At 42.9% G+C, this 26,747-nt stretch overlaps 2 protein-coding genes across 3 annotated transcripts in view; both read left to right on the forward strand.

Annotated features, from left to right (window-relative positions):
* Window positions 1-12,944, forward strand: part of LOC139532110 (ATP-binding cassette sub-family B member 6-like) — a 41,354-nt gene extending 28,410 nt beyond the window's left edge. For both annotated transcript variants that reach the window (XM_071329266.1, XM_071329267.1), the window contains exons 11-20: window positions 2,219-2,295; window positions 2,535-2,598; window positions 3,035-3,120; window positions 4,454-4,511; window positions 5,202-5,306; window positions 5,486-5,660; window positions 9,418-9,530; window positions 10,012-10,106; window positions 10,430-10,498; window positions 10,754-12,944. In XM_071329266.1, the coding sequence (XP_071185367.1) occupies window positions 2,219-2,295; window positions 2,535-2,598; window positions 3,035-3,120; window positions 4,454-4,511; window positions 5,202-5,306; window positions 5,486-5,660; window positions 9,418-9,530; window positions 10,012-10,106; window positions 10,430-10,498; window positions 10,754-10,913 (1,002 nt within the window). In that variant the 3' untranslated portion in view covers window positions 10,914-12,944. The remainder of the gene's footprint in view (window positions 1-2,218; window positions 2,296-2,534; window positions 2,599-3,034; window positions 3,121-4,453; window positions 4,512-5,201; window positions 5,307-5,485; window positions 5,661-9,417; window positions 9,531-10,011; window positions 10,107-10,429; window positions 10,499-10,753) is intronic.
* Window positions 12,945-13,094: 150 nt separating this feature from the next.
* LOC139532130 (protein CNPPD1-like) lies at window positions 13,095-23,611 on the forward strand. The gene is made up of 8 exons (XM_071329327.1): window positions 13,095-13,293; window positions 13,832-13,934; window positions 14,047-14,128; window positions 14,216-14,336; window positions 15,120-15,248; window positions 18,461-18,522; window positions 19,333-19,450; window positions 20,289-23,611. Exons 1-8 carry the CDS (start codon window positions 13,231-13,233, stop codon window positions 20,943-20,945), a joined length of 1,335 nt encoding a protein of 444 aa, XP_071185428.1. The 5' UTR covers window positions 13,095-13,230; the 3' UTR covers window positions 20,946-23,611.
* The last annotated feature ends 3,136 nt before the right edge of the window (window positions 23,612-26,747 follow it).

Consider the following 26,747-nt stretch of genomic DNA (forward strand, 5'->3'; position numbering starts at 1 on the left):
GCAAAGAAAAAGCTTATTTACATAAGTATTCAGACCCTTTGCTATGACACTCAATTGAGCTCAGGTGCATCCTGTTTCCATTGATCATCCTTGATGTTTCTACAACTTGATTGGAGTCCACCTTGAATTTACTGGACATGATTTGGAAAGCCACACACCTGTCAATTTTTTTTATTTAACTTTTATTTACCTAGGAAAGTCAGTTAAGAACAAATTCTTATTTACAATGACGGCCTACCCCAGCCAAACCCTAACCCGGATGACGCTGGGCCAATTGTGCGCAGCCCTATGGGACTCCCAAACATGGCCGGTTGTGATACAGCCTGGAATCGAACCAGGGTCTGTAGTGACGCTGCGCCACTCGGGAGCCCCCAGTGTGTGTGTGTGTGTGTGTGTGTGTGTGTAAGGTCCCACAGTTGACAGTGCATGTCAGAGCAAAAAACAAGCCATCAGGTCAAAGGAATTGTCCGTAGAGCTCCGAGATTGTGTCGAGGCACAGATCTGGGGAAGGGTACCTCCATTATTCTTAAATGGAAGAAGTTTGGAACCACCAAGACTCTTCCTGGAGCTGGCCGCCCGACCAAACTGCGCAATCGAGGGAGAAGGATCTTGGTCAGGGAGGTGACCAAGAACCCGATGGTCACTCTGACAGAGTTCCTCTGTGGAGATGGGAGAACCTTTGAGAAGGACAACCATCTCTGCAGCACTCCACCAATCAGGGCTTTATGGTAGAGTGGCCAGACGGAAGCCACTCCTCAGTAAAAGGCACATGACAGCCCGCTTGGAGTTTGCCAAAAGGCACCTGAAGACTCTCAGACTATGAGATGAAAACAAGATTGAACTCTTTGGCCTGAATGCCAAGCGTCACGTCTGGAGGAGACCTGGCACCATCCCTATGGTGACGCGTGGTGGCAGCATCATGCTGTGGGGATGTTTTTCAGGGGCAGGAACTTGGACACTAGTCAGGATCGAGGGAAAGTTGAACGGAGCAAAGTACAGAGAGATCCTTGATGAAAAACAGCTCAGGACCTCAGACTGGGATGAAGCTTCACCTTCCAACAGGACAACTACCCTAAGCACACAGCCAAGACAACGCAGGAGTGGCTTCGGGAGAAGTCTCTGAATGTCCTTCAGTGGCCCAGCCAGAGCCCGAACTTGAACCTGATCGAACATCTCTGGAGAGACCTGAAAATAGCTGTGCAGCAACGCTCCCCATCCAAAATCACAGCTTGAGAGACTCTGCAGAGAAGAATGGGAGAAACTTCCCAAATACAGGTGGGCCAAGCTTGTAGCATCATACCCAAGAAGACTTGATTCTGTAATCTCTGTCAAAGGTGCTTCAACAAAGTACTGAGTAAAGGGTCTGAATACTTATGTAAATTTGATATTTCATTAGCAAACATAAAAAAATTAAAATAAATGTTTTTTCTTTGTCATTAAATAATATATTTTCCACATTTTCCATACTCAGTACTTTGTTTCCCAGAAGAGTGGCGGCTGTTATAGCAGCAAAGGGGGGACCAACTCCAAAATAATTCCCGTGATTTTGGAACAAGATGTTCGACGAGATGGTGTCCACCTACTTTTGGTCATGTAGTGTGTGTACTGTAGAAATCTTTGTTAGACATAATAGGTATATTTCCCTTGACGTAGCGATGCTGAATGTAAAAAATGTCTCAACATACCCCACTGCTATATTTGTTGAATATTATGTGATTCCTAAAAATTACTATTGAGCCATTCTAAAACAAACTGCTGGCTCTTTTCACATTGTGCTTTTCAGCATGGTTCCAGCAACTACGGTGAATGTCTGGAGGCATAACCAGGCCACTCTAGCCTGGTTTGGCTCAGTATGGCGAAAAGCTCTATTGTCTCACCTCAATCTCAGGCCGCTTTTCTCTTTCACTATGCTGTTTTTCGGCTCTATGTCCTACATTAGATTCTAAAACTTCATTGTACTCTAATAAGGAAATTATTCTTGCAGCTTGCCTTGCAGACAAACCAAATCAATACAAATGCAAAACATAGACGTATTGCATCACTACAAGGCCAAGCAGCCTTGCTATGCTTTCATGCGTGAAAAATACATGTTTGAAAAAGGTTTTGTGAGAAAAAAAATCCTATAACACTGAGTGATGTCACATGTTTTTCTTAATAATAAATGTGGTGTGTGAAGTGTTATGATACATTTAACCAGGTTAGTTCCCTCTATCCCCAGCTTGGAGACTTTATCCTCTTTGGCACCTACATCATCCAGCTCTACACCCCTCTCAACTGGTTTGGAACCTACTACAGGTGAGAGGTGTTATGGGCTGAGTTTCAATTCTACTTCCTTACATCCTTCCCTAGTCTCCTTTATGTCTATCACTTATAGCTAAAAGCATACTGCTTCACCTGTCATGTGTTACTAGATCAGGAAAGACACAAGCAAATGAAGCTAGACTATTAGAGACACATCATGTATTACAGTACCCATACAGTTCTCATAATCCAAAACGGGCTCTGTATAATACATTGGTCTTCATCCTCCACAGAATTATCCAGAAGTCCTTCATCGACATGGAGAGCATGTTTAAGCTCTTCACCGAGGAAGAGGAGGTAATTTTGAAATTGGTTGTCGATGACTAAAGTTGATGATGACCAATCTCTCATGGGAAGATTATGCGTGTTAACCGAGAGATTGGGATGCGTAGGATAACGAGCAGTAGTAGTTCCAGTGTTTGGTTTTTCGACACTGGTTATTTGGACAAATCACGATTTCGCAGGTCTTAGCATCTTTCGAATTTCAGAAGTGGGATTGACTTTCTGCCCGTAACTTGCGAACAGAGAGAGTGGAGCTCCTTGTTCCAGTTGCACTCCTTGTTCTAGCAATTGATTTCTTCTCTTAACATGTGTGGACCCAGAACTTAATCGAGCAGCTGACCAATTACGCGAGAGTCAATGACCAGCATTTTGGTGTCTGTCAGGATTTCTTTGCACTGCGTTATGGGAAATAGTTTTTTGGTCAAATAGATTTACTTTGATTTCCCTTCAGGTGAAGGACGTGGTGAATGCAGGGAACCTTCTCTATAAACTGGGAAAAGTGGAGTTTGAGAATGTGTACTTTAGCTACATTGATGGGTAAGTCCTCACTTAGATCACTTAGATGTATTTTTAGGTCTTCTTTGGACTAATGATCCAGCACATCTCAATTTTGGGCGGTTTCGTTCCGGTGTTGTGCCGAAAAGCTCCCCCCTGCCAGAACCCCCCCAAGTTTATTAGTCTATAAATATATCTCTTTGCCAAAATTCGTCATCTCTCCCTTAATCAACTAGTAGTTGTTCTGAAATGTTTATTGCTTGCCTACATTTTACTCCCTCCTCTGTTTAATATAACACACATACATTAATTATTAATTTTGGTTGCCTAGCCTGACATTAAGTTTCTTCTATAGAAAGTATGTGACTCTGATGTGTGCCACAGAAAGTATTTGAATCTAGCCACAAACATAAAGAAATTAGAAGGGGGGGAGGAGCTGCGCATCATTGGGTGAGTCAGTGAAACTGGAAAGCTTTTTTTAGGACTATAATTTCCTCATATTTTACAATTTATGTCACTCCACACACCTTGGCCAACTGGCGGCTTGTGGGCTGAATAAGGTTTTATTTTCCCCCCCCCCATGTTTTATGAGCAAAAAATACTAATTTTTGAGTGAATTTTCATTGTTGGACATAAAAGACAAAAAAACTCTGGGTAATCCACTCCAAGTGATTTTAATTTAAGACATTTGTTCCGAAGTATTCCCACGCATAATAGAGACGTGATCGTATACAAACGCAAGCGAGATTTGAAATGATTTTGTTTTAGTCAAACATTATGTCTGTTTGGGCTTCTTGGGGTCAATTTGCAGTCTACAAATGATTTGTAATTATGTTCTGGCCCCCCGACCATCCGCTCAAGAAAAAATATGCCCACGGCTGAATCTAGTTGATGATCCCTGGTCTAGGCTATTGATGGATTGAATACAAGGTCGTTTTTATTGATCTCAGATTCTGTTTGTCAGTGTCAAAGTAGAATGTCATTTCAATCATTTGTGACGTAGTCCCCAGTCATCTAAAATGATGTAGAATTGCAAGAAATGTGTTTCTGAAAGGCAACAAAAAATCCCAGACTCTAAACTTTAAAAAAATAAATCCCCATGTGTGCAACTTCTTCAAGCGCCTCTATATGCATACAATTCTTTATTATAAAGGTGATTTAATTTTTTCCCCATGTGTTCCGGTCCCTAAGAGCCCTCCCAGGTCACCCTCCCTCTCGGCTCACTTTTTGTTCCGGCACCTCCCGATTTCCAAATTAACCACTAGCCATACACAGTTAATGATTCAGAAACAGTTTGATGAATAATCATAGTTGTGGTTGTTCCAGTGTTCTCCTTTGATTACATATATTTTTTGTGTTTCTGTGTTTTTTTAAGGAAGGAGATTCTTAAGGATGTATCATTCACTGTGCAGCCAGGCCATACTGTTGCATTGGTAAGATTGGATTCCATGCATAACCCAGAGGTTAAAGAGCGACTGCCTTTAAAAAACAACAAATCCCTTTGAAAACGGCCTATGTGGCATCGATATGAGTCAGAAATTGTTATTCTAGTGTCCAAATTGACTACAAAGTGTGCGACGTTCATTTGCCCACTAACATGGGGTGAACAGCTGTGGTGATTGCTCTCTATCCAATATCATAGACAGTGAGACAGACCTGCCCAGCGGCTCTGACTTTGTTTACATAAGACAACACCTCACGCATTTTTTTTTACTTGCGAAATACTGCACCAAACACCTTAGTTAGATGTAAAATTGCGCCACTAAAACATCCTTGGCAAAAAACAGCTAAATTAATTACAGATTTGTTCCTTTATCTTAGATTCATTCTTGGTATTTTGAGCACGTGAAATGGGCTTCTGCATCTGCAGTGTCTCATGGGGGACAAACATCATTAACCAAACGTGGAATCGGTCTTTCGAGACTGAAATCTTGTTTTTCTAATGAGCAACAGAAAAACGCACGTTCCAATCAGCGTGTTCAGTGGCTCTTAAAGCAAATAATACTAGACTTCGGTCTTGAAGAGTGGTTAATATCTCTCTTTTTCTCAACAGTCGTGATGGTTTGGATCTGTCGATTGTTCTCGCTGCTCAACTGTCTGTGTTTGTCTGTGGACGCCCCTAGGTTGGCCAGTCAGGGTGCGGTAAGAGCACCCTCCTTCGCCTGCTCTTCCGTTTCTATGACGTCCAGGGGGGATGCATCCGCATCGATGGCCAGGACATCTCTAAGGTGAGTAATTTGCCCAGTTGCAAGAAAGTAGTTCCCAGGTTGTCTGTCTTGTGATCACATGCTGTATATAACATTTTGTTTTCAATGCGTTTTGGTGGTTTTACAAGTCCAGGTAGTGCCTCCCCGTTTCACCCTTTACTGCTTAAGTGTCTTCTGAGACTCTTAATTTCTGGGTGCAGGTGAAGCAGGTGTCTCTGCGTGCCCACATCGGCGTGGTGCCCCAGGACACAGTCCTCTTCAACGACAACATCCGCGACAACATCCGCTACGGACGCATCTCTGCCAGCGACCACGAAGTGGAGGCGGCGGCCATCGCCGCAGACATCCACAAGAAGATCCAGACATTCCCAGAAGGTACGGAAATACCACCGTCTCTTTTGACGGTTTCTTGAAAACCGATTAAGCCAGCAGCATACCACCCTGCATCCCACTGTTAGCTTGCTTCTGAAGCTAAGCAGGGCCGGTGCTGTTCGGTCCCTGGATGGGAGATCCAGTGGTGTTGGAGGGCCAATAGGAGGCACTCTTTCCTCCGGTCTAAAAAAAGATCCCAATGCCCCATGGCAGAGATTGGGGACATTGCTCTGTGTAGGGTACCGTCTTTCAAATGGGTCGTTAAACAGATGTCCTGACTCTCTGTGGTCACTAAAGATCCCATGGCACTTATCGTAAGAGTTAAGGCTGTGTGATATTGCCAAAAAATCATATCTATATTCTTTTCAAACTTATAGGTGATTCACAATAAATACGCTACATGGCCAAAACTATGTAGACATCCCTTCAAATGAGTGGATTTGGGTATTTCAGCCACACCCGTTGCTGACAGGTATAAAATCGAGCACACAGCCATGCAATCTCCATAGACAAACATTGGCAGCAGAATGGCCCGTACTGAAGAGCTCAGTGACTTTCAACCTGGCATCGTCATAGGATGCCACCAGTGGTGGAAAAAGTACCCACTTTTCATACTTGAGTAAAAGTATAGATACCTTAATAGAAAGTTACTCAAGTAAAAGTGTAAGTCAGCCAGTAAAATACTACTTGAGTAAAATTCTAAAAGTATTTGGTTTTAAATATAGTTAAGAATCAAAAGTAAATGTAATTGCTAAAATATACTTAAGTATCAAAAGTAAAAGTATAAATCATTTCAAATTCCTTATATTAAGCAAAGCAGACGCCACCATTTTCTGTACGGATAGCCAGGGGCACACTCCAACACTCAGACCTTATTTACAAAAGATGCATTTATGTTTAGTGAATCGCCAGACCAGAGGCAGTAGGGATGACCACGTGTTCTCTTGATAAGTGTGTGAATTTGACAATTTTTCTGTCCTGCTAAGCATTCAAAATGTAATGAGTACTTTTGGTTGTCAGGGAAAATGTATGGAGTAAAAAGTACAATATTTTCTTTAGGAATGTGTCATGAAGTAAAAGTTAGATATATAAATATATAATATATAAATAGTAAAGTACAGATACTCCAACAAACTACTTAAGTAGTACTTTAAAGTATTTTTACTTAAGTACTTTCTACCACTGGATACCACCTTTCCAACAAGTCAGTTGGTCACATTTCTGCCCTGCAAGAGCTGCACCGGTCAACTGTAAGTGCTGTTATTGTGAAGTGGAAACGTCTAGGAGCAACAATGGCTCACCCGCGAAGTGGTTGGACCACACAAGCTCACAGAACGGGACCGCCGAATGATGAAAGCACGTAGCGCGTAAAAATTGTCTGTCTCCAGTTACATCACTCACTACTGAGTTCCAAACAGCCTCTGGAAGCAACGTCAGTACAATAACTGTTCGTCGAGAGCTTCATGAATGGGGTCCATGGCTGAACAGCTGCACACAAAGCCTAAGATCACCATGCGCAATGCCAAGCGTCAGCTGGAGTGGTGTAAAGCCCACCGCCATTGGCCTCTAGAGCAGTGGAAACACGTTCTCTGGAATGATGAATCACACTTCACCATCACCATCGCTTCACCAACAATTGGTGGAGGAGGAATAATGGTCTGGGGCTGTTTTTCATGGTTTGGATTAGGCCCTATGTTCCAGTGATGGGAAATCTTAACAATTCTGTTCTTCAAACTTTGTGGCAACAGTTTGGGGAAGAACCTTTCCTGTTTCAGCATGGCAATGCCCCCTTGCACAAACTGAGGTCCATACAGAAATGCTTTGTCGAGATCAGTGTGGAAGAACTTGACTGGCCTGCACAGAGCCTTGACCTCAACCCCATCAAACACCTTTGGGATGAATTGGAAAGCCAACTGCGAGCCGGGCTTCATCGCCCAACATCAGTGCCGACCTCACAAATGCTCTTGTGGCTGAATGGAAACAGGTCCCCGCAGTAATGTTCTAACATCTAGTGGAAAGCCTTCGAAGAAGAGTAAAGGCTGTTAAAGCAGCAAAGGGGGGACCAACTCCAAATTAATGCCCATGATTTTGGAATGAGATGTTCAATGAGCAGGTGTCCACATACCATTGACCATGTAGTGTATCTCGTAGAAAAAATATGTTTTTTTCTAAATAGGCGTTGTTGCACAATTAAAGCTCAATACACTGCATTTCAAACAGTCAGGAATAATGTAATGAATTATACCTAGGCTAAATATAAGCCTTCCACAACCATAAGACCCACTAATATTTATATTTATTTAATCAAATTAGTTTAACCTCCTTTTTTGTTGTTGCAATAATCACTGATCTGGCTTTCAAGTTTGTATATAAAAAGGCCCTTTTGTAACCAGAACCATGCAAAATGCACATCCACTAATAATGACCAACTTCTTGACGCAGGCATTATGGGAAATTAGCACAGATCTCATAAACAATCTCTCAAGCACAAGCTTATGTGCTAGTGAGTAGCCAGATAAACTATATTTAAAGTCTAGCCAACTTGTATCAATTTGCTTTCTAACAACGTAGAACAGTTGAACTGGTATGAATACACCCTCCTGCCTCCAACTGCTTGAAAAACATAGCCTGTTCACTTTGTTTAGATATTGAAATCAAGTGGCCTAACTTGATGAGAAGATGCTTATTTCTCAGAATGAGAACGAGTTGCCAATTCATTATATAAATGCATATTTTTTATTCTCATTGCACATTTCTAAAACACAGAATAGACCGCTAGCACATAAGTCTGTGGCTAAAATGCTGCTAGCGGTACAAACTGAGCATTCATTTACCATACTCTCGTTTTAGTAGGGTCTGCTCTGTTCTACATTTTGGGAGTTGAGACATAAAAAGGGTGTCGTTAAAAAGGTTAAGTTCTCGTGTATTACAATAAAATGTCTAAGTTTTTCTGTGTCCATATGACCGCTTCTGTTGGACCAAACTTCAAATGCAAATAGCAAGTTTATCCTTTGTATTTTGTTGTTGTGAGTGGAAGGGGGAGGGACTTGCTGTCTGTGGAAAGGTGCACACACTCTCTAGGAGACTAGACCAAAAAGACAGAAGAACACTCATAAAAAAAACTAATAAATAAAAACCTTGATTCTTACAATACAGGCATTTTGGAACATCGTGCTAAAACATACATTTGAATTAATTTGATATATCACCCAGCCCTAGTAAGAGTTTGGGTGTTAACCCCGGTGTCCTGGCTAAATTCCCAATGTGGCCCTCATCTCATCATGGCAATTTAATCATCCCCAGCTTCCAATTGGCCCATTCTTGCCCCCCTTCTCTCCCTTGTAACTATTCCCGAGATCGTTGCTGTAAATGAGAATGTGTTCTCAGTCAATTTAGCGGGTAAGGGTTAAATAAGCCTTGTGCTGGACCCCAAAACATTTTTCAATAGAGATTCTACATTAAGGCCAGGACCAGGTTTAATCTGTGTCTGGGAAACCAGCGCTATATGCTGCCATTATAGTTCTGGCTGTACTTAACCTGAAGTTGGCTTATGGGTGTCAATGTTGTTGTTTTAAGGGTTTGCATAGGTGTTTTGTATTTACCAACCACATTTGCTGAAGCATTTTGACATGCACATCTACATTTCCTGAAACAAGTGGGGAGATTTTGCGGAGGTCACACAGTAGCTCCCAGGTGCATTGTTACTGTATGAGGTGAGTGACATTTGTGTCTCTGTTTTCTCTGTCTGTCCCCTTCCCAGGATACGACACCCAGGTGGGCGAGAGGGGTCTGAAGCTGAGCGGGGGGGAGAAGCAGAGGGTGGCTATCGCCCGGACCATCCTAAAGGCCCCTCAGATTATCCTGCTGGATGAGGTAAACTTTCAGGAAGGGCCACCAGGAGGGTCAATGACCGTGTTCAAATAGGTGCCCCGAGACAATGATCTTGGGTCAGTTGCATTTTTTAAATTCTTTTTTGGCTAAGGTTAGGATTGGGGAGGGGAAGCTGGTCCTAGATCTTTACCTAGGGGAAACTTCACCCCGGAGCGTTCAAATACTTTAAAAACACACACTTCCTCCCTCCTCTGCTTGAAGTTATCGCTGAGCTTACACAAAATGATTGGTGAAATCAACGCCTCTATCACTTAGGTTTCACCAGTCCAGTCCAGCCATGTCAGATCAGATATTTCTTCAAGGACGAGAGGAAGCAAGGATGCATTCTTAACGTATTTGATGAGGGCCAATGTTTGCCCACTGATCCTCCTGTCATATTGTGTTACAGTGGATTAATACAAGTTCACTGAACTTGAATATTTTAGTCATGTAATTTATCTCATAAATCTTTCCCTCTGCACAGGCCACATCTGCTCTAGACACACAGACGGAGCGCAACATTCAGGCGTCGCTCACCAAAGTGTGCTCCAATCGGACCACCATCGTCGTGGCTCACAGGTAAGGGATGGGTCTCAGGTGGACAAAAATGCATGTATAGAGGGAACCCATACATTAGGATCAGTGGAGGCTGCTGAGGGGAGGATGGCTCATAATAATGGCTGGAACGCAGCGAATGGAATGCCGTCAAACACATGGAAACCATGTGTTTTGATGTATTGGATACTATTCCACTCCAGCCATTACCACAAGCCCGTCCTCCCCAATTAAGGTGCAACCAACCTCCTGTGATTAGGACACACACATTTCTCCCCTCTAATGCTGAGTTTGTATGGTTTGGATCAGTATGGTCTGTCGTCTGATTATGAATTGTCTGTCTTCAGGTTGTCGACCATCATCGGTGCCGACCAGATTCTTGTTCTAAGTGACGGTCAGATAGCAGAGCGAGGACGGTGAGGGAATGGTTGAAAGAGTGATTGTTCTATCTAGTCTATTCCAATCAAAATATTGTTTTATGCTCTTCAAGAAACAACCATCTAAAGAATGGGACAGACCAATGTTTATGATGCTATAGTCACACTATAGTCTTGTTCTCAAAACCATACAGTGCCCATGTGGGAACATCTTGGCATAGTACATGATGATGACTTTAATGGTGATTGTGTGTCCCCATTGTAACTACATATTCTCCACTTTCTCCCTCCCAGGCATGATGAGCTGCTGGCTAAGGGAGGGTTGTACTGTGACATGTGGATGAAGCAGCAACATGCCCAGGACTCAGACTCAGCCTCTGACACAGAAGCCAAAGACAGGAAGTCTGAGAAACTACAGCCCCCATCAGCCACTGCAGGCCACAGGAGCCACTGAGGATAGAGTGAGAGGTCAAGGATATGTAGACATTGTGAGGAGACGGACGAGGGACTCAGGGAGAGGATTAGATACCTCAAAAGGCTGTTTTGTCTGCACTTTTTTAAGTTATCTGTCCATTGAGGTTAATTCGGTTATGAGTAGTTAAGTTAAGCCCCACCCCAACCCTCTCTGCATGTTACGGGCAAGTCAAGGGGCCAAATGTCCCCTCCCCTTCCAAAGTCTGAAAGATGCGAACACCTGCAAAATCATTATTTCTCCAAATGATCAGTGGCAAAAATCTGTGCACCTCGCTGTTGTCACATCCCACAGTCTTTTCACATACATTACGATACCAGTTCTGTTACATGCGTCTGTCCACGAGAGATTAGTCCCTAATGAACCAGGACTCCGTATAATCCGTCCTCTTGCTGTCTGAAGTCGGTTGACTGCAGCCGTCCAGAGAAGTGGCAGCAAATCCAAAGTAGGCTAATCCCTACCCTTAAGCGCAGGAATAGGCAGTTTGTCAGTGTCTCACAACACTTTGAATTGTTGACTAATGTTTAGGGGTAGAGAAATGTATTTGTTTTATTTACAGCATCTAGAGATAGTCTTATTGATCAGGTTCATTGTAAATTATATATTTAATTTTTTACTACACCCACTTTTTAGCTTATGAGACGGATCATTTTTGTTAGCTAATATACAAGCAATAGACTTACATTATACTTAATAGACTACTGAAGCGATTCGGACCGATGTGAATGTTTAACAAAAAAATCTGTTTCACTCTAATTGTTTTTTATCTAAATATAAAGGTATGTGTACCCAGAACTTTAAAATCTACATTTGGTTATTAGTAAAACAGAAATTTTGTCTGTATTTAGTCCATTTAGCATCAAACTGCATCAGTTTTACTCCAATCAGACTTGGGCATTATCATGTACTGTACAGTCTAGGTGTTGACTGATACATGCAAAATTCGCTGGCTGTAACTTTTATTTGTCACCAATGGTGATCAATAAGAACTACTGGCAGTATAATAAAGAGAACAAAATCGATGGAAAAGCAAACCTTTATCTATGAATGAACTCAGAATTCTCAAACCTCTCTATGCTGCTACCCGTTTTGCGTAAAGAACTACTGTTAGTGTATCTTTATTTTAATGGAAGAAATTAGTCTGTATTTGAATTTGTTAATATCTATGCCTTGCATTCCCAAGGCAGTGTGGAGTTTGTCAATATCTGTTGATAATAATCACACTCCAGTACGTATTGTCAAATTCTGTTTCATTTATTTAAAAAAGGGCCATAAGGGAAGATATATCCATTTAACTGAACTTTAGTTATTTGAGGGAGAACAGGGACTTTATATCTACGTGAAGTCTCTAGAGTTACGAGTTTGAATTGGAAACTGTCTGCATTAATCAAGGGGACATGAAAATGGACATACTTACCATCCATATATTGCACAGCAGACTTTACATCATGGAAAGTTATTTCAGACTGAAATAAATAGATGAATCCCAAATGCATTTGTGACTACAGAAGTAATACCAAAGAGCTAGAGTGGTTTTGCTAGCAAATCATTGCTCTACCACTACAGCAGTCAATCATTTGTAGGTGTACAATGTGCACAAACTGGTGCAGTCAAATAATTTACACTAATGCACCATGAGTTGAAATGTTATGTGTGAATGAGTGACATTGACACCACATGAGGTTGGTGGCACCTTAATTGGGGAGAACAGGCTTGTGATAATGGCTGGAGTGGAATGGTATCAAATACATCAAACTATTGGTTTCCATGTGTTTGATGCCATTACAGAAATGCAACATTTTTGTTCTGATATTAACTGCTTTGACACAATGTCAAACTTTTTTGTATGTGTTTTGGGGCCATAGTTTTTTTCTAGTGTGGTCTTCGCCTTTGTCACTCTTCCAATGTTTGTGTGGCACCAGGCTATGCCTGGATGTCAAATACATTTATATATTTAAAAAAAGGGTGTGTATATGTTAATAAATTGTATAATTAAAGATGTATTGTGACGAAGTGGGCTCTGTTTTTACTAATTTACCATATTGCTAGCTTTATATTATTAGACAACATTTTGTAGCCATTTAGTACTGTATCGACCCTGGGTTTATAAGCGCGGAAATCGATCATTTCCTGAAATCTGGGTTTATAGTACATTGCATAACTGTTCCCTCCCTCTTGGCTTGTCAGCCATCACGACCGGGGTTACTGCTGTGCTAGCTAGCCTGAGTAAAACCAGGCGCCGTTTTATAGCTATTCAGCTAGATTTTCTCTTCTATTTGGCTCATGTTGGTTAGACATCATGGATTTCAACGAATTGTTTAGTGAACGAACATTACAATTTTCTGACTTTCAGGAGTTTACGGTAAGTTGGCCTGTCAAGGCGAGTGACGCTAGCTGAGTTAGCTAGTTTAGGTAGTTAAATATGACAGCAAACGGGTTGACGTGAGTTTTAGACATATTTGGTAATAATCGCATTTTAAATATGTATACCAGGTTAAACAACACGTGTTGTATGCCTGTCTTATAATTGAACATCAAAACACGGCAAGGTTAACGCTTAACGTTACATACTGTACAGTATTGTACTAGCTCACGCTGTAACGTAGCTAACCAGCCTGCTAACGTTAGCTACATGTGAATGTGGCTGTTCTGGATTTAGGTGACAAGTCGTGAAGTTGAAGCTAACGTTAACTGTTACCTCGTAAAACGGTAGCCAGCAAACACAATGGGATAACCGAATATAAGAGTTTGTGGGATAGCTAGTTAGCTAACTTATTTCAACCGTGTTGACATGACTTGCTTATGTAAAGTTAGCTAGCTAACGTTATTTCAGGTTCGTTTTTGTCATGTAACTTAATTAGGCCCTAAGCTCAATGACGAACTCTGATCTGCCTTCACAGTTTCTTCCTGGTCATCAGAAACTGTCTGAGAGAGTGCGGAAGCGATTGTACTATGGCCTGGACCAAGACGGCTCTATAGATAACCTTTCCTGTCCTGTTACAGGTTAGCTATTCTGTCTGTTAGGTTGTGTCCATGTGTGACTGTGTTACATGATTATGATTATTATGTTGTGAATTTGAATGATTCATTCATATGTTCTGAATATGATTTCTAGATATTGCTGTGGAACTCCTTCAGAAATCTGCCCCTAGCCCAATTCGAAAACTGCACAAGAAATATGCTGCTCATGTCGCGAGGTATGTTGTCAGTGAATGTTGACACTTGTTATCCTTTCTGGGCATGTAATGGTCTTCATAACTTAATATAGTTGGTCTGTTTTTCAGGGAGGCGTGCATCTCTCCGTGTGCCATGATGCTGGCCCTGGTCTACATCGAAAGGCTACGACACAGGAACCCCGAATACCTGCAAAAGATCTCCTCCTCTGACCTCTTCCTTATCTCCATGGTATGTGGGCCAAAGGTTGGATGCGTCTCAAATGGCACCCTATTCCCTTTGTAGTGTACTGCTTATGATCAGACCCAAGATCTGCATTTCACTGTTAGTCTGCACCTGTTGTTTACGAAGTATGTGACAATATTTATTTGATTGAATGGAATAGGGTGCCATTTGGGACTCACCGGTTGTCTCGTCAGAATTAGGCAACGGCTATTTTAGCCTATGTGATAAGCATTAGACCGTCTGACCAGAATTATGCAATGGCCATGTGGGTGACTGAAAAGCACAGGTCTTCTCGCCAGAATTAGGTCATAGCCATGTCTGTGAAACACTAGTCGTCTCGCCAGAATTAAGCCACGGCTATGCATGTGATGGGCACAGAACAGCTTGTTATGAAAATGGGCTTCTATAATTGCTGGGCATGTAGGGCCCAGACCCATATACTACACCTAATTCTTGTTCAATTTAGAATTTCCCGCAGCCACCCGCAATGTGCTTTTTAGACCAGGAGTAGGCTTAAGTGTGTGTCTGGGAAATGTTTTCAAATCAAATCACATTTTATTCGTCACAAACTGTTTACAGCAGGTATAAAAGATGCAGCAAAATGCTGACGTGATAGCTTCTTCAACAATGCAGTACATCAGTCAACAACAATAGTCAAGTCAAAAATAACAAGTAATAAGATGGAATCTCCTGTGTAGTATGTGTAAGGAGAAAGATGCAAACACATCTAGCTTTCTATGACATATGGACTGATCTTAACCTCCTAATCCTGTGTCGCCTTTCCTCCAGATGGTTGCCAGCAAATATTTGTACGACGAAGGGGAGGACGAGGAGGTGTTCAATGACGAGTGGGGGACTGCTGGGAAACTGGACGTCCAGACTGTCAACACCCTGGAGATGAATTTCCTCGATGCTATTGTAAGTTATACGTAGTATTACATACTATACACACAGGCTCAGAAACGTGTGGTCCCACTCAGAGCCATATATTTAATAGTGGTGCGTGGGTCAACCGTTAGTTCACCCGTACTCGCCCGCAATGAAAATCTGAGAACCGACCCTAACCAGCTAATATAGAAAATGCGCTGTAGGCTACAGTCAGAGACGGCAGAACGATTTTTTGACAGAAGGTGCAGGATTTATTTTTTTGCCTGACTTAGGTATGTTTCTGCTTATAATTTCAGACATTTTGGTAGGCTTTTTTAGTCAACTTGTCTATAATTAGATACATGCAGCTTCTCTTCCGTCATTATGTTTCCCTAGAAGACTAAATAAACCCTTGCTCACCAGAATATCATAAATCGATAGAATGAATGCTTCAATCTAGTTGACATTGGTCAAATTTTCTGTCATCTCTGCTTCTTTCACGGAGCAAAGACGTTCAGGAACCGGGAGAAAATGCAATAACAAAAGAAAAAGGAAATATTTTCTGTGTAAATTTCCAAATGGCATCAGTTGGACTGGTTGTAAGGAAATAGAAAGCTGTGTAAACAATCCAACGGGTTTCTGAAAATATTTCAGTTGGGCTTGGATGCATATTTTATGTGGTTGAAATACTATTATGATGCTGATGAAGATACCACCTCTACAGACGGTATCTAACTGCGCATTCGCTTTCTCTCAAGATGCTGAAAGAAAAATCATATTTCTCCACTCCTGTTTGAGTCAAAATGTTTTCTACATTTGCTGTAGCATTTTACTGCAATAAATGCTAAGTTCCACAGGGGTTAATATTAAGGCTTTGTGAGAGGTTATAGACCTAAAGTCAGTCTCCAGATTTCAGTATCCATTTAACCCATCTGAACAGTGGGCTACAGTTCCCTTGAAGTGTCATATGCCTATTTAAAGTATAGCGCCTCAATCATCACACATAACATAGACGACACTGCTATTATCCTCTTTTACCACTTTACCAAATCTTTCCCAAACATTACTTTTCTTGCCCCGCCTTTTCTTTATTTTCAACTCTCCATTTCGTAGCTTTTCTCTTATTGTCCATTTTGCTTCAGTGGATCGCCTTGACCTTTTTCTGTCCGTCCCCTTCCCAAAAGCATTTTACAAAAGGCAAGAACCTTGAAAGTTTCTTCAAGTTCAGTTGCAAAAACCATCAAGAGCTATGATGAAATTAGCTCTCATGAGGACCGCCACTTGAAAGGAAGACCCAGAGTTACAGAGGATAAGTTCATTAGAGTTACCAGCCTCAGAAATTGCTACCCAAATAAATGCTTCACAGAGTTCAAGTAACAGATATCTCAACATCATCTGTTCAGAGGAGACTACGTGAATCAGGCCTTCATGGTCGAATTGCTGCAAAGAAACCACTACTAAAGGACACCAATAAGAAGAAGAGACTTGCTTAGGCCAAGAAACATGAGCAATGAACATTAGACTGGTGGAAATCTGTCCTTTGGCTGTCCAAATTTGTCCAAATGTGAGATTTTTTGTTCCGACATCCGTGTCTTTGTGAGAAGTAGTGTAGGTGAATGGATTATCTCTGCATGTGTGATTCCCACCGAGACGCATGGAGGAGGTGCTATGGTCTGGGTGTGCTTTGCTGGTGACACTGTCAATGATTTATTTAGAATTCAAGCCACACTTAACCAGCATGGCTACTACAGCATTCTGCAGCGATACGCCATCCCATCTGGTTCGCGCTTAGTGGGACTTTTCACAGGACAATGACCCAAAACACACCTCCGGGCTATGTAAGGGCTATTTGACCAAGAAGGAGAGTGATGGAGTGCTGCATCAGATGACCTGGCCTCCACAATCCCCCGACCTCAACCCAATTGAGATGAGTTGGACCGCAGAGTGAAGGAAAAGCATCCAACAAGTACTCAGCAAACAGTATGTGTGAACTCCTTCAAGACTGTTGTAAAAGCATTCCTTATGAAGCTGGTTGAGAGAATGCCAAGAGTGTGCAAAGCTGTCATCAAGGCGAAGGGTGGCTACTTTGAAGAATCTCAAATATAAAATATATTTTGATTTAACACTTTTTTAGTTTCTACATAATTCCATGTGTTGTTTTGTTGTCTTCACTTTTATTCTACAATGTTGAAAATAGTACAAATAAAGAAAAAAAACTGAGTAGGTGTGTACAAACTTTTGAATGGTACTGTATGTTCCATGATACTTTTGAAAAAAACATGCAGGGCTTGACATTAACCTGTTTATACACTTGTCCAGACAAGGATGTGACTGAAAATATTGTTTGACGTAAGAAACCACTTTACAAAATATAATACGTCATTATTCCCGTACCATTATTACAGAGAATCAGACAAATTATTCTACCCTCTGCTTATTGGCTACTTAGCTTATTCAACACTGTCCCTTTTAAGACAAAAAAATGCTCTTTACCCGACACTTGTTGTGCTCTTGTAGGAAGCAATCAGTCCCCAATTGCTGACTAGAAATTGTCTATAACTGGACTAGCAAAGGATATGAACGAATGTGCACACGTCACTGCATGTAGCTCTTGCTTTGATCTCAAACAAGCGCATATACTCACAACCGCTCATGCTGTAAACACAGTCCAGTTCAAAGTAAATTGCACCAATCCATGACAATGGTCTATTTGCATATAGGCCTACTGAAGCTCTGATTGGTTATGGCACACCGGTCTGTGTAGAGTACGGCCTGAGTCGTGCCTGTCAATGCATTAGTATCCTACTCTGATGCTTTCTGTCTACCACCAGATCTCATGCATAGATCGTTTTGCATACTAAGTGTTGCGTAGTTAGTTTTGTTTCTGTTTGTTGCATTGAAAGTGGCTAATATTGCGTTGATTTTGATCACAATTCCCACAGTAAAGTGAAACGTTAATAGTGTTAACTAACGGGTAAAACTCTAGAAAGTTGATTAAATTAATTCTCGTGCTTCTCTGCGCAGGCTGGTATTTATTCTACTTGACAGTCCCGGGGGAACTGCAGCTTAGAGGGAACATTGCTAGCACCCACCCGTCATCCACACAATATTTCATGACCCTAAACCCACCCGCCCGCGGTTATAACCATGGAGACTGCGGGTTGTGTCAACACGCGCATCACTAATATTTAAATCCCATTGTACTGTATTTGTATGGCCATATAATATGCAATCTGACAGCTGCTCTCACTTCTGTGTTTTAGGAGTGGAGCCTCTTCACTGAGCCAGGGGACTACTTTGGCATACTGAATCAACTAGAAACCAGGTTTGTGATTTGTCATTCACGTAGATCGTTTTTCGTGCTAGTGCAGGTTTCCCCATGGGTGATTATTTTTCAATGTATTTTAAAGCTTCTTTTTTTTTCAATGTATTGTTGGACATTACTTTAATGTAAAAACACCAGCAAATCATTTCCAAGTGATTTTAATTCTGGAACTCTGTTCCAAAGTATTCCTATGCATAATAGAGAGAGATACAGTATATGTGATCGTATACAAATCTGTGCAAGATTTGAAATGATTGTTTTAGTCAAATATATCTGTTTGGGCTTCTTGTAGTCAATTTGCAGTCTACAAAATATTTGTAATTATGTTCCAACCCCCTAACCATCAGCTCAAGAAAAAAATCAGCCTGTGTGTCGGGGTGGGCGGATGTGTCTGTGTGTGACTCCTAATGCATTAGAACCATTAGAAACACAAGAAGCTATGAAGGGTTCGGGAATGTCATAGAGACTTCTATTTTTGTAAGCCCCATGACTTTTCAGGGAATAACTAAATTAGTAGAGTCAAGTTCTTGTGGTAATTTGGCTGGTAGATCTGATACAGAGCTGCTAGTTCAAACAAAGGGTTGGTCGTGTGTGTCACATGAGCGTAGTAACATGAGCGTAGCCAGACTGTTCTAGGTCCATCTCTCTCTCTCTGTTTGCATTGTGTGTGTGTGTGTGTGTGTGTGTGTGTGTGTGTGTGTGTGTGTGTGTGTGTGTGTGTGTGTGTGTGTGTGTGTGTGTGTGTGTGTGTGTGTGTGTGTGTGTGTGTGTGTGTGTGTGTGTATTAACTCTGGCCTGTTGTGACTCCAGTATTGCAGAGAACCAGGGGATGAAGCGAGGCTGGTTCACCTACACTGACCTCTGTGTGCTGCTGGAGCAGGCGGCGTGGCGACAAGCACTGACTGCCATCTACCTGCACTTTGCCAAGGTGAGGAGGGGCCAGTGGTCAGAGGACAGGGCAGTGGGGTCCACAGTGCACTGAAGGGCTGAGTTGTGGGTAATCCTCAGTATGGGCACACTGTAGCAGAACATTTTGAAATAGACAATAGCATTTCTTATTTGACATGTTAAGGTAGTATGTTTTCTCCTGTTTTGTGCCGAATGGACACAACGCTAGTCTCAGAAACACCCCTGAAATTAACATGTCAATGTCATGGAAATTCTTACACAGGGACACTCGAAGTCGATCATTGTTGAAACCTCTCCAGCACGCTGACAATAAACAAACTCAATGCACCATAGTGAACGTCTGTCAGGAGCTCTGCTGTGGCAGTCCTAGCAGTTGTCTTATATACGGCTATACACAGACAAGTTATATTTGCATGATTTAGCATAATTAATTCATCATTACCGTTTGGTTTAATTTATGTGACCGAACAATATTGGGTCATGCATGTGACAGACCAATACCTCACGAGGCTTCTTCTCTCTAAGCTGGGACCATGAAACTGAAATATCTTTCTTTCTCAAAACAAGGTCTGGGCGTACTCCCAAATTGTAGATATTGATAAGTGAGGATTTGTTAAATCAGTCACCTGCATGAACACAGAAATTGGTTATTAGAACAGCACATGAATAGAACACAGAAATTAAGCACAAGTATAACATTTCCATCACATCAATTTCTGAAAACTGCTCATTGCAGAAACCCAGATAAACTATGTGTTGATTGAAAGAAGCAACACTTTTGAAAGTAGTTAGTTTGGGAGGAAAGGAAAAACATACTGAAAGAAATCCACTAAATCCACGTCCTCACCTCTCTCTAGGTGACCTGCATGCTGGGGCTGGTGTATCTGACCAGTGTCGCGGGCCTTATCGCCACCAGCCTCCCCAGGAGCAGCCAGCCCCTGGCCCCAGTCAGCCAAGTCCACCTGCCTAGCTCCAGCCTCTCTCCACCACCACCACTAAGCCTGCTCCCAGTCCCAGAGACCCCAAGTCCAGCATCCGACCTCCCTCGCTGCTGCGTCTTGGGCAACGACAGTCACAACCGCCGGCCTGGCACTCTCCACACCCACAACGACCACAACCACGGCTCGCCAACCACCTCCCAGACCTCTATACTGTGTCTATGGGGCTCTCTCCTCACTTCCCTAAGCCACACTGACCCACACCCCCAGCCTGACACTGAACCAGCCTTGTCCGCCTCCTCTCTGCACTACCCCGGCTGCCCAGTTACAGTGGGGAGCCTCCCTCCTGGCTCCATCCAGTGCGGCCCATCGAACACCTCTGCTCCACTACTTGAGCCTGGAACCCCTGGTCACCCCGCAGCACCGTGGCTGGCCCCTGCCCCCCTCCTCTACGGAGCTGTCCCGATGCTCCTGGACTCCTGTCTGACTGGCATGGCAACCCTCAGTGTCGGACCCTGCTGCCCACAGTTCATGCTGCCCATCGAGAAAGCCCAATCTCTCCTCATGCCCAGCTAGACAGACGGACAAAACAAGCCACTATCGTTACCCTGCAATGACTATGACGCCGGACTCCAAATTAAACCAGCTGATTTTTCAGAATGCGTCCGTTGCAGTGAAAGGATTGATTTTGTTTTGTATGTGCTTTTTTGTTGTTGCATATACTGTCTAAATTTGCGATAAGTCCCCCTAAAGGTGAGTAGCACATTTTGTACAGTGGTTTGCCAGCTGAATTGGTGTAAATAAGTGAGATGAACTCATAACATTTACATTTAAGTCATTTAGCAGACGCTCTTATCCAGAGCGACTTACGAGTTGGTGCATTCACCTTATGATGTCCAGTGGAACAACCACTTTACAATAGTGCATCTAACTCTAAGGGGGGGGGGGGGGTTAGAAGGATGACTTTATCCTATCCTAGGTATTCCTTAAAGAGGTGGGGTTTCAGGTGTCTCCGGAAGGTGGTGATTGATTCCGCTGACCTGGCGTCGTGGGGGAGTTTGTTCCACCATTGGGGTGCCAGAGCAGCGAACAGTTTTGACTGGGCTGAGCGGGAGCTGTACTTCCTCAGAGGTAGGGAGGCGAGCAGGCCAGAGATGGATGAACGCAGTGCCCTTGTTTGGGTGTAGGGCCTGATCAGAGCCTGAAGGTACGGAGGTGCCGTTCCCCTCACAGCTCCGTAGGCAATCACCATGGTCTTGTAGCGGATGCGAGCTTCAACTGGAAGCCAGTGGAGAGAGCGGAGGAGCGGGGTGACGTGAGAGAACTTGGGAAGGTTGAACACCAGACGGGCTGCGGCGTTCTGGATGAGTTGTAGGGGTTTAATCGCACAGGCAGGGAGCCCAGCCAACAGCGAGTTGGCTGGGCTCAGCGTGAGATCTGAGTTCTGTGCTCAGACCCTCGTATCTTTTCTAACGTATATTTTTCAAAGGAGGTTGGATCACATCGCTTTACAATGGGTGTTTCCAAAGTCAAGGAAGTGTTTGAGGTCTAGAAGATGTGTACATGGCAAACTAATCTTTCATGTTTGGTTTAAAAAGACACAAATATATGTCTAAGCATGGCTACCATACATACCCACACAGCGTTTGTTACTACCTAGTCTTTGGCCTGGGTACCAGATTTGTTTGTGTCATCATTCCACTCACACTCCATGTTTGGCATGTCAAAGTGGCATGATGGAAGAAACAGACTGGTACCCAGGCTACCTACTCTTTACCTATGTTTGAAAATGGGGGGCTTGTGGGAGTTGGGCTAAGTCAAGTTTTTAGTTGGAAGAGTTAAGTTTTGATGCGACATCGTAGCTATTTGAGAATGTGTTGAGAAAGTAAGTTGTCTCCACAAAAGCAAGGCTGCTTTCTAAGTCAGTACTATAGCGCTTTAAGAAGGGAGTCAATTTAGCCTGGTCCCAGATCTGTTTGTGCTCTTGCCAACTCTATTGCTGTCCTTGTCAAGCCAAACATTGCATGACAATGAGTGAGAAGGAGTTGGATTGATGGCACAAACAGACTTGCACTCAAGCTAGAGACAACTAGCTAGCCTACATTTGATTTGCCATGGAGTTTTTGGGTCATTATTCTCTCATTTACTGTAGTTGTTATTTAAAAAATGTCAACATATTTTTTGCACAGATGGCTACTGGTCCCTGCACTGAACAATAGTAGAGATTTAATGCTTTTTTATTCCAGTGAAAAAACCGTAAACATTCAATTCATATCTCGGTTTGGCTGCCCCTAAAGTCGTGTTCATTAGGGCACATCATAGCGAAATGCTTTACACCACTTCGCAACAGTAAACGAAAATATAAGTTTCTTATTGGACAAGTTCAGAGAACATTTGTTTCATTTCATGCATACTGAACATGACCCTGAACTCAGATAGCACTGGGGGACAGATGGAACTCTGACTATTTATTTTACCATGATAGAATGCAGTGGCTATATCTAATTTCATGTTTGTACAACAGAATGCCACACAACTGAAATAGGTCATAACCAGTTTGATGTCTTCTAAATAAGAGTTTTGAAAATGATTGAAAATGTATCTAATGAATGTGATTTTCATCCAATTACCCTTTTCATGGAAACATAACATCCTCATATGGATGAGTTTTATTGTGCAAAACATCACTTTTTTAAAGTAGAAATGTCTGTTTTTTAATTTATGCAATTAATTAATATCCCTCTTTAACATACCCATTTGGTTGGGGAGACCTGACAACGTTAAAAGCCACTCAATCACTCGCATACCATTTGTCTTCTCCACCTGCTCAAAATTGGAAAATGTCTTCTTTCTCCATAGAATTACTTGAATGGGTATGTCCATTATTGAATGGGGATGTAAATTCTAGTAATATATTTCTGTCTCTCATCCCTGAAAAACAGTTGGCTCTTCTCATATTTTTCTACTCAAGATAGAAGGTTCTTGCTAGGGAATTTGATATTTGTACATTTGACTTGGTTTTACATTGACACGTTTCTTACAAAGCCAGGAGGCACTGTGGTCCCTAGGACATGAACTCATGAAGTTTGGCTTTTGTTGAATTGCTGAAAGCATCTAAATAAATAAAAATTCAAATCAGACTTAGATTTTGAAGCACAATATCCTTAAATTTAGTAAACAATGTGTAGAAATCTGTAAAAAAAAAAAAGATATTTAAATAAAATGCTTGACCCTTAACCAAACTTTTTTCATTTGTCATTTATGCCTGTATTGCTGTTCACATGGTCCACTGACATACAGTATGTAATGTGAGTTGTCAACATTGAGCTATTAATCTCACAGTCTGGGCACGCACACACATCCTAGAAAGCAATATGCCATTTTGAGCTGACATTTAAGAACTGCAGTCACACAGGCACTGATCTACATGTGTGGTGTCAAGCAAGGCGACATTAACCTGGTCACAGATTTGTTTGGGCTGTCTTGCCAATTCACATGGACTTTGTCAAGATGACACAAACAGATCTGGGACCAGGCTAAGGCACTGTCACCTACGCCACCATCTTTGGAATCTCAATTGAATTTCTTAAATTCCTCATCTTTGTCTCCTCAAAATGCATTGGAGCAGAACATATGGGGTTCCTGCTCTGTGGGCCGTATTCACAAAGCGTAGGACTGCTAATCAAGGATCAGGTTACCTCTAATTGTCATCTAAAGCTAAGCGAAGGACCCTGGGACTAAACCTCCCTCTGCAACTGGATCCTGTACTTCCTGACGGGCCACCCTCAGGTGGTAAGGGTAGGTAACAACATCCTCCACGCTGATCCCCTAGGGTGCGCCTTCAGTCCCCTCCTGTACTCCCTGTTCACTCACAACTGCATGGCCAGGCACGACTCCAACACCATCAAGTTTGCTGATGACACAACAGTGGTAGGCCTGATCACCGACAATGATGAGACAGCCTATAGGGAGGAGGTCAGAGACATGGCCGTGTGGTGCCAGGATAACCTCTCCCTCAACATGATCAAGACAAAGGAGATGATTGTGGACTACAGGAAAAGGATGACCGAGCACGCACCATTCTCATCGACGGGGCTGCAGTGGAGCAGGTTGAGCGCTTCAAGTTCCTTGGTGTTCACATCACCAACAAACTAATATGGTCTAAGCACACCAAGACAGTCGTGAAGAGGGCACGACAAAGCCTATTCCCCCTTAGGAGACTGAAAAGATTTGACATGGGTCCTCAGATCCTCAAAAGATTCTACTGCTGCACCATCGAGAGCATCCTGACTGGTTGCATCACTGCCTGGTATGGCAACTGCTCGGCCTCCGACCGCAAGTCACTGCAGAGAGTAGTGCGTACAGTCCAGTACATCACTGGGGCCAAGCTTCCTGCCATCCAGGACCTCTATACCAGGCGGTGTCGGAGGAAGGCCCTAAAAATTGTCAATGACTCCAGCCACCCTAGTCATAGACTGTTCTCTCTGCTACCACACGGCAAGCAGTACCAGAGTGCCAAGTCTAGGTCCAATAGGCTTCTTAACAGCTTCTACCCCCACACCATAAGACTCCTGAACAGCTAATCAAAGGGCTACGCAGACCCCTCTTTTACGCTGCTGCTACTGTTTATTATCTATGCATAGTCACTTTAACTCTACCTACATGTACATAAACTCAGCAAAAAAAGAAACGTCCCTTTTTCAGGACCCTGTCTTTCAAAGATAATTCGTAAAAATCTTCACAGATCTTCACAGATCTTCATTGTAAAGGGTTTAAGTAATGTTTCCCATGCTTGTTCAATGAACCATAAACAATTAATGAACATGCACCTGTGGAACGGCCATTAAGACACTAACAGCTTACAGACGGTAGGCAATTAAGGTCACAGTTATGAAAATGTAGGACACTATAGAGGCCTTTCTACTGACTCTGAAAAACACCAAAAGAAAGATGCCCAGGGTCCCTGCTCATCTGTGTGAACGTGCCTCAGGCATGCTGCAAGGAGGCATGAAGACTGCAGATGTGGCCAGGGCAATAAATTGCAATGTCTGTACTGTGAGACAGCGCTACAGGGAGACAGGACGGACAGCTGATCGTCCTCGCAGTGGCAGACCACGTGTAACAACACCTGCATAGGATTGGTACATCTGAACATCACACCTGCGGGACCGGTACAGGACGGCAACAACAACTGCCCGAGTTACACCAGGAACGCACAATCCCTCCATCAGTGCTCAGACTGTCTGCAATAGGCTGAGAGAGGCTGGACTGACGGCTTGTAGGCCTGTTGTAAGGCAGGTCCTCACCAGATATCACCGGCAACAACGTCGCCTATGGACACAAACCCACCGTCGCTGGACCAGACAGGACGGGCAAAAAGTGCTCTTCACTGACGAGACGCGGTTTTGTCTCACCAGGGGTGATGGTCGGATTCGCGTTTATCGTCGAAGGAATGACCGTTACACCGAGGCCTATACTCTGGAGCGGGATCGATTTGGAGGTGGTGGGTTCGTCATGGTCTGGGGCGGTGTGTCACAGCATCATCGGACTTAGCTTGTTGTCATTGCAGGCAATCTCAACGCTGTGCGTTACAAGGAAGACATCCTTGTACCATTCCTGCAGGCTCATCCTGACATGACCCTCCAGTATGACAATGCCTCCAGCCATACTGCTCGTTCTGTGTGTGATTTCCTGCAAGACAGGAATGTCAGTGTTCTGCCATGGCCAGCGAAGAGCCCGGATCTCAATCCCATTGAGCACGTCTGGGACCTGTTGGATCAGAGAGTGAGGGCTAGGGCCATTCTCTCCAGAAATGTCCGGGAACTTGCAGATGCCTTGATGGAAGAGTGGGGTAACATCTCACAGCAAGAACTGGCAAATCTGGTGCAGTCCATGAGGAGGAGATGCACTGCAGTACTTAATGCAGCTGGTGGCCACACCAGATACTGACTTACTTTTGACCCCCCCTTTGAATAATAATGTCCCTGAACAATTTCTGTTAGTCACATGTCTGTGGAACTTGTTCAGTTTATGTCTCAGTTGTTGAATCTTGTTATGTTCATACAAATATTTACACATGTTAAGTTTGCTGAAAATTAACACAGTTGTGACAGTGAGAGGATGCTTATTTTTTGCTGAGTTTATTACCTCAATTACCTCGACTAACCGGTGCCCCCGCACATTGACTATGTAACGGTACATGTATATGGCCTCGCTATTGTTATTTTACTGCTGCTGTTTAATTATTTGTTACTTTATTTTCTATTTTCTATTTTTTACTTAACACTTATTTTTCTTAACCTCTTATAGCATTGTTGGTTAAGGGCTTGTAAGTAAGCATTTCACTGTAAGGGCTTCAACTGTTGTGTTCGGCGCATG

The sequence above is a fragment of the Salvelinus alpinus genome, chromosome 10 (assembly GCF_045679555.1).
Source record: "Salvelinus alpinus chromosome 10, SLU_Salpinus.1, whole genome shotgun sequence".
Taxonomy (NCBI): Eukaryota; Metazoa; Chordata; class Actinopteri; order Salmoniformes; family Salmonidae; genus Salvelinus; species Salvelinus alpinus.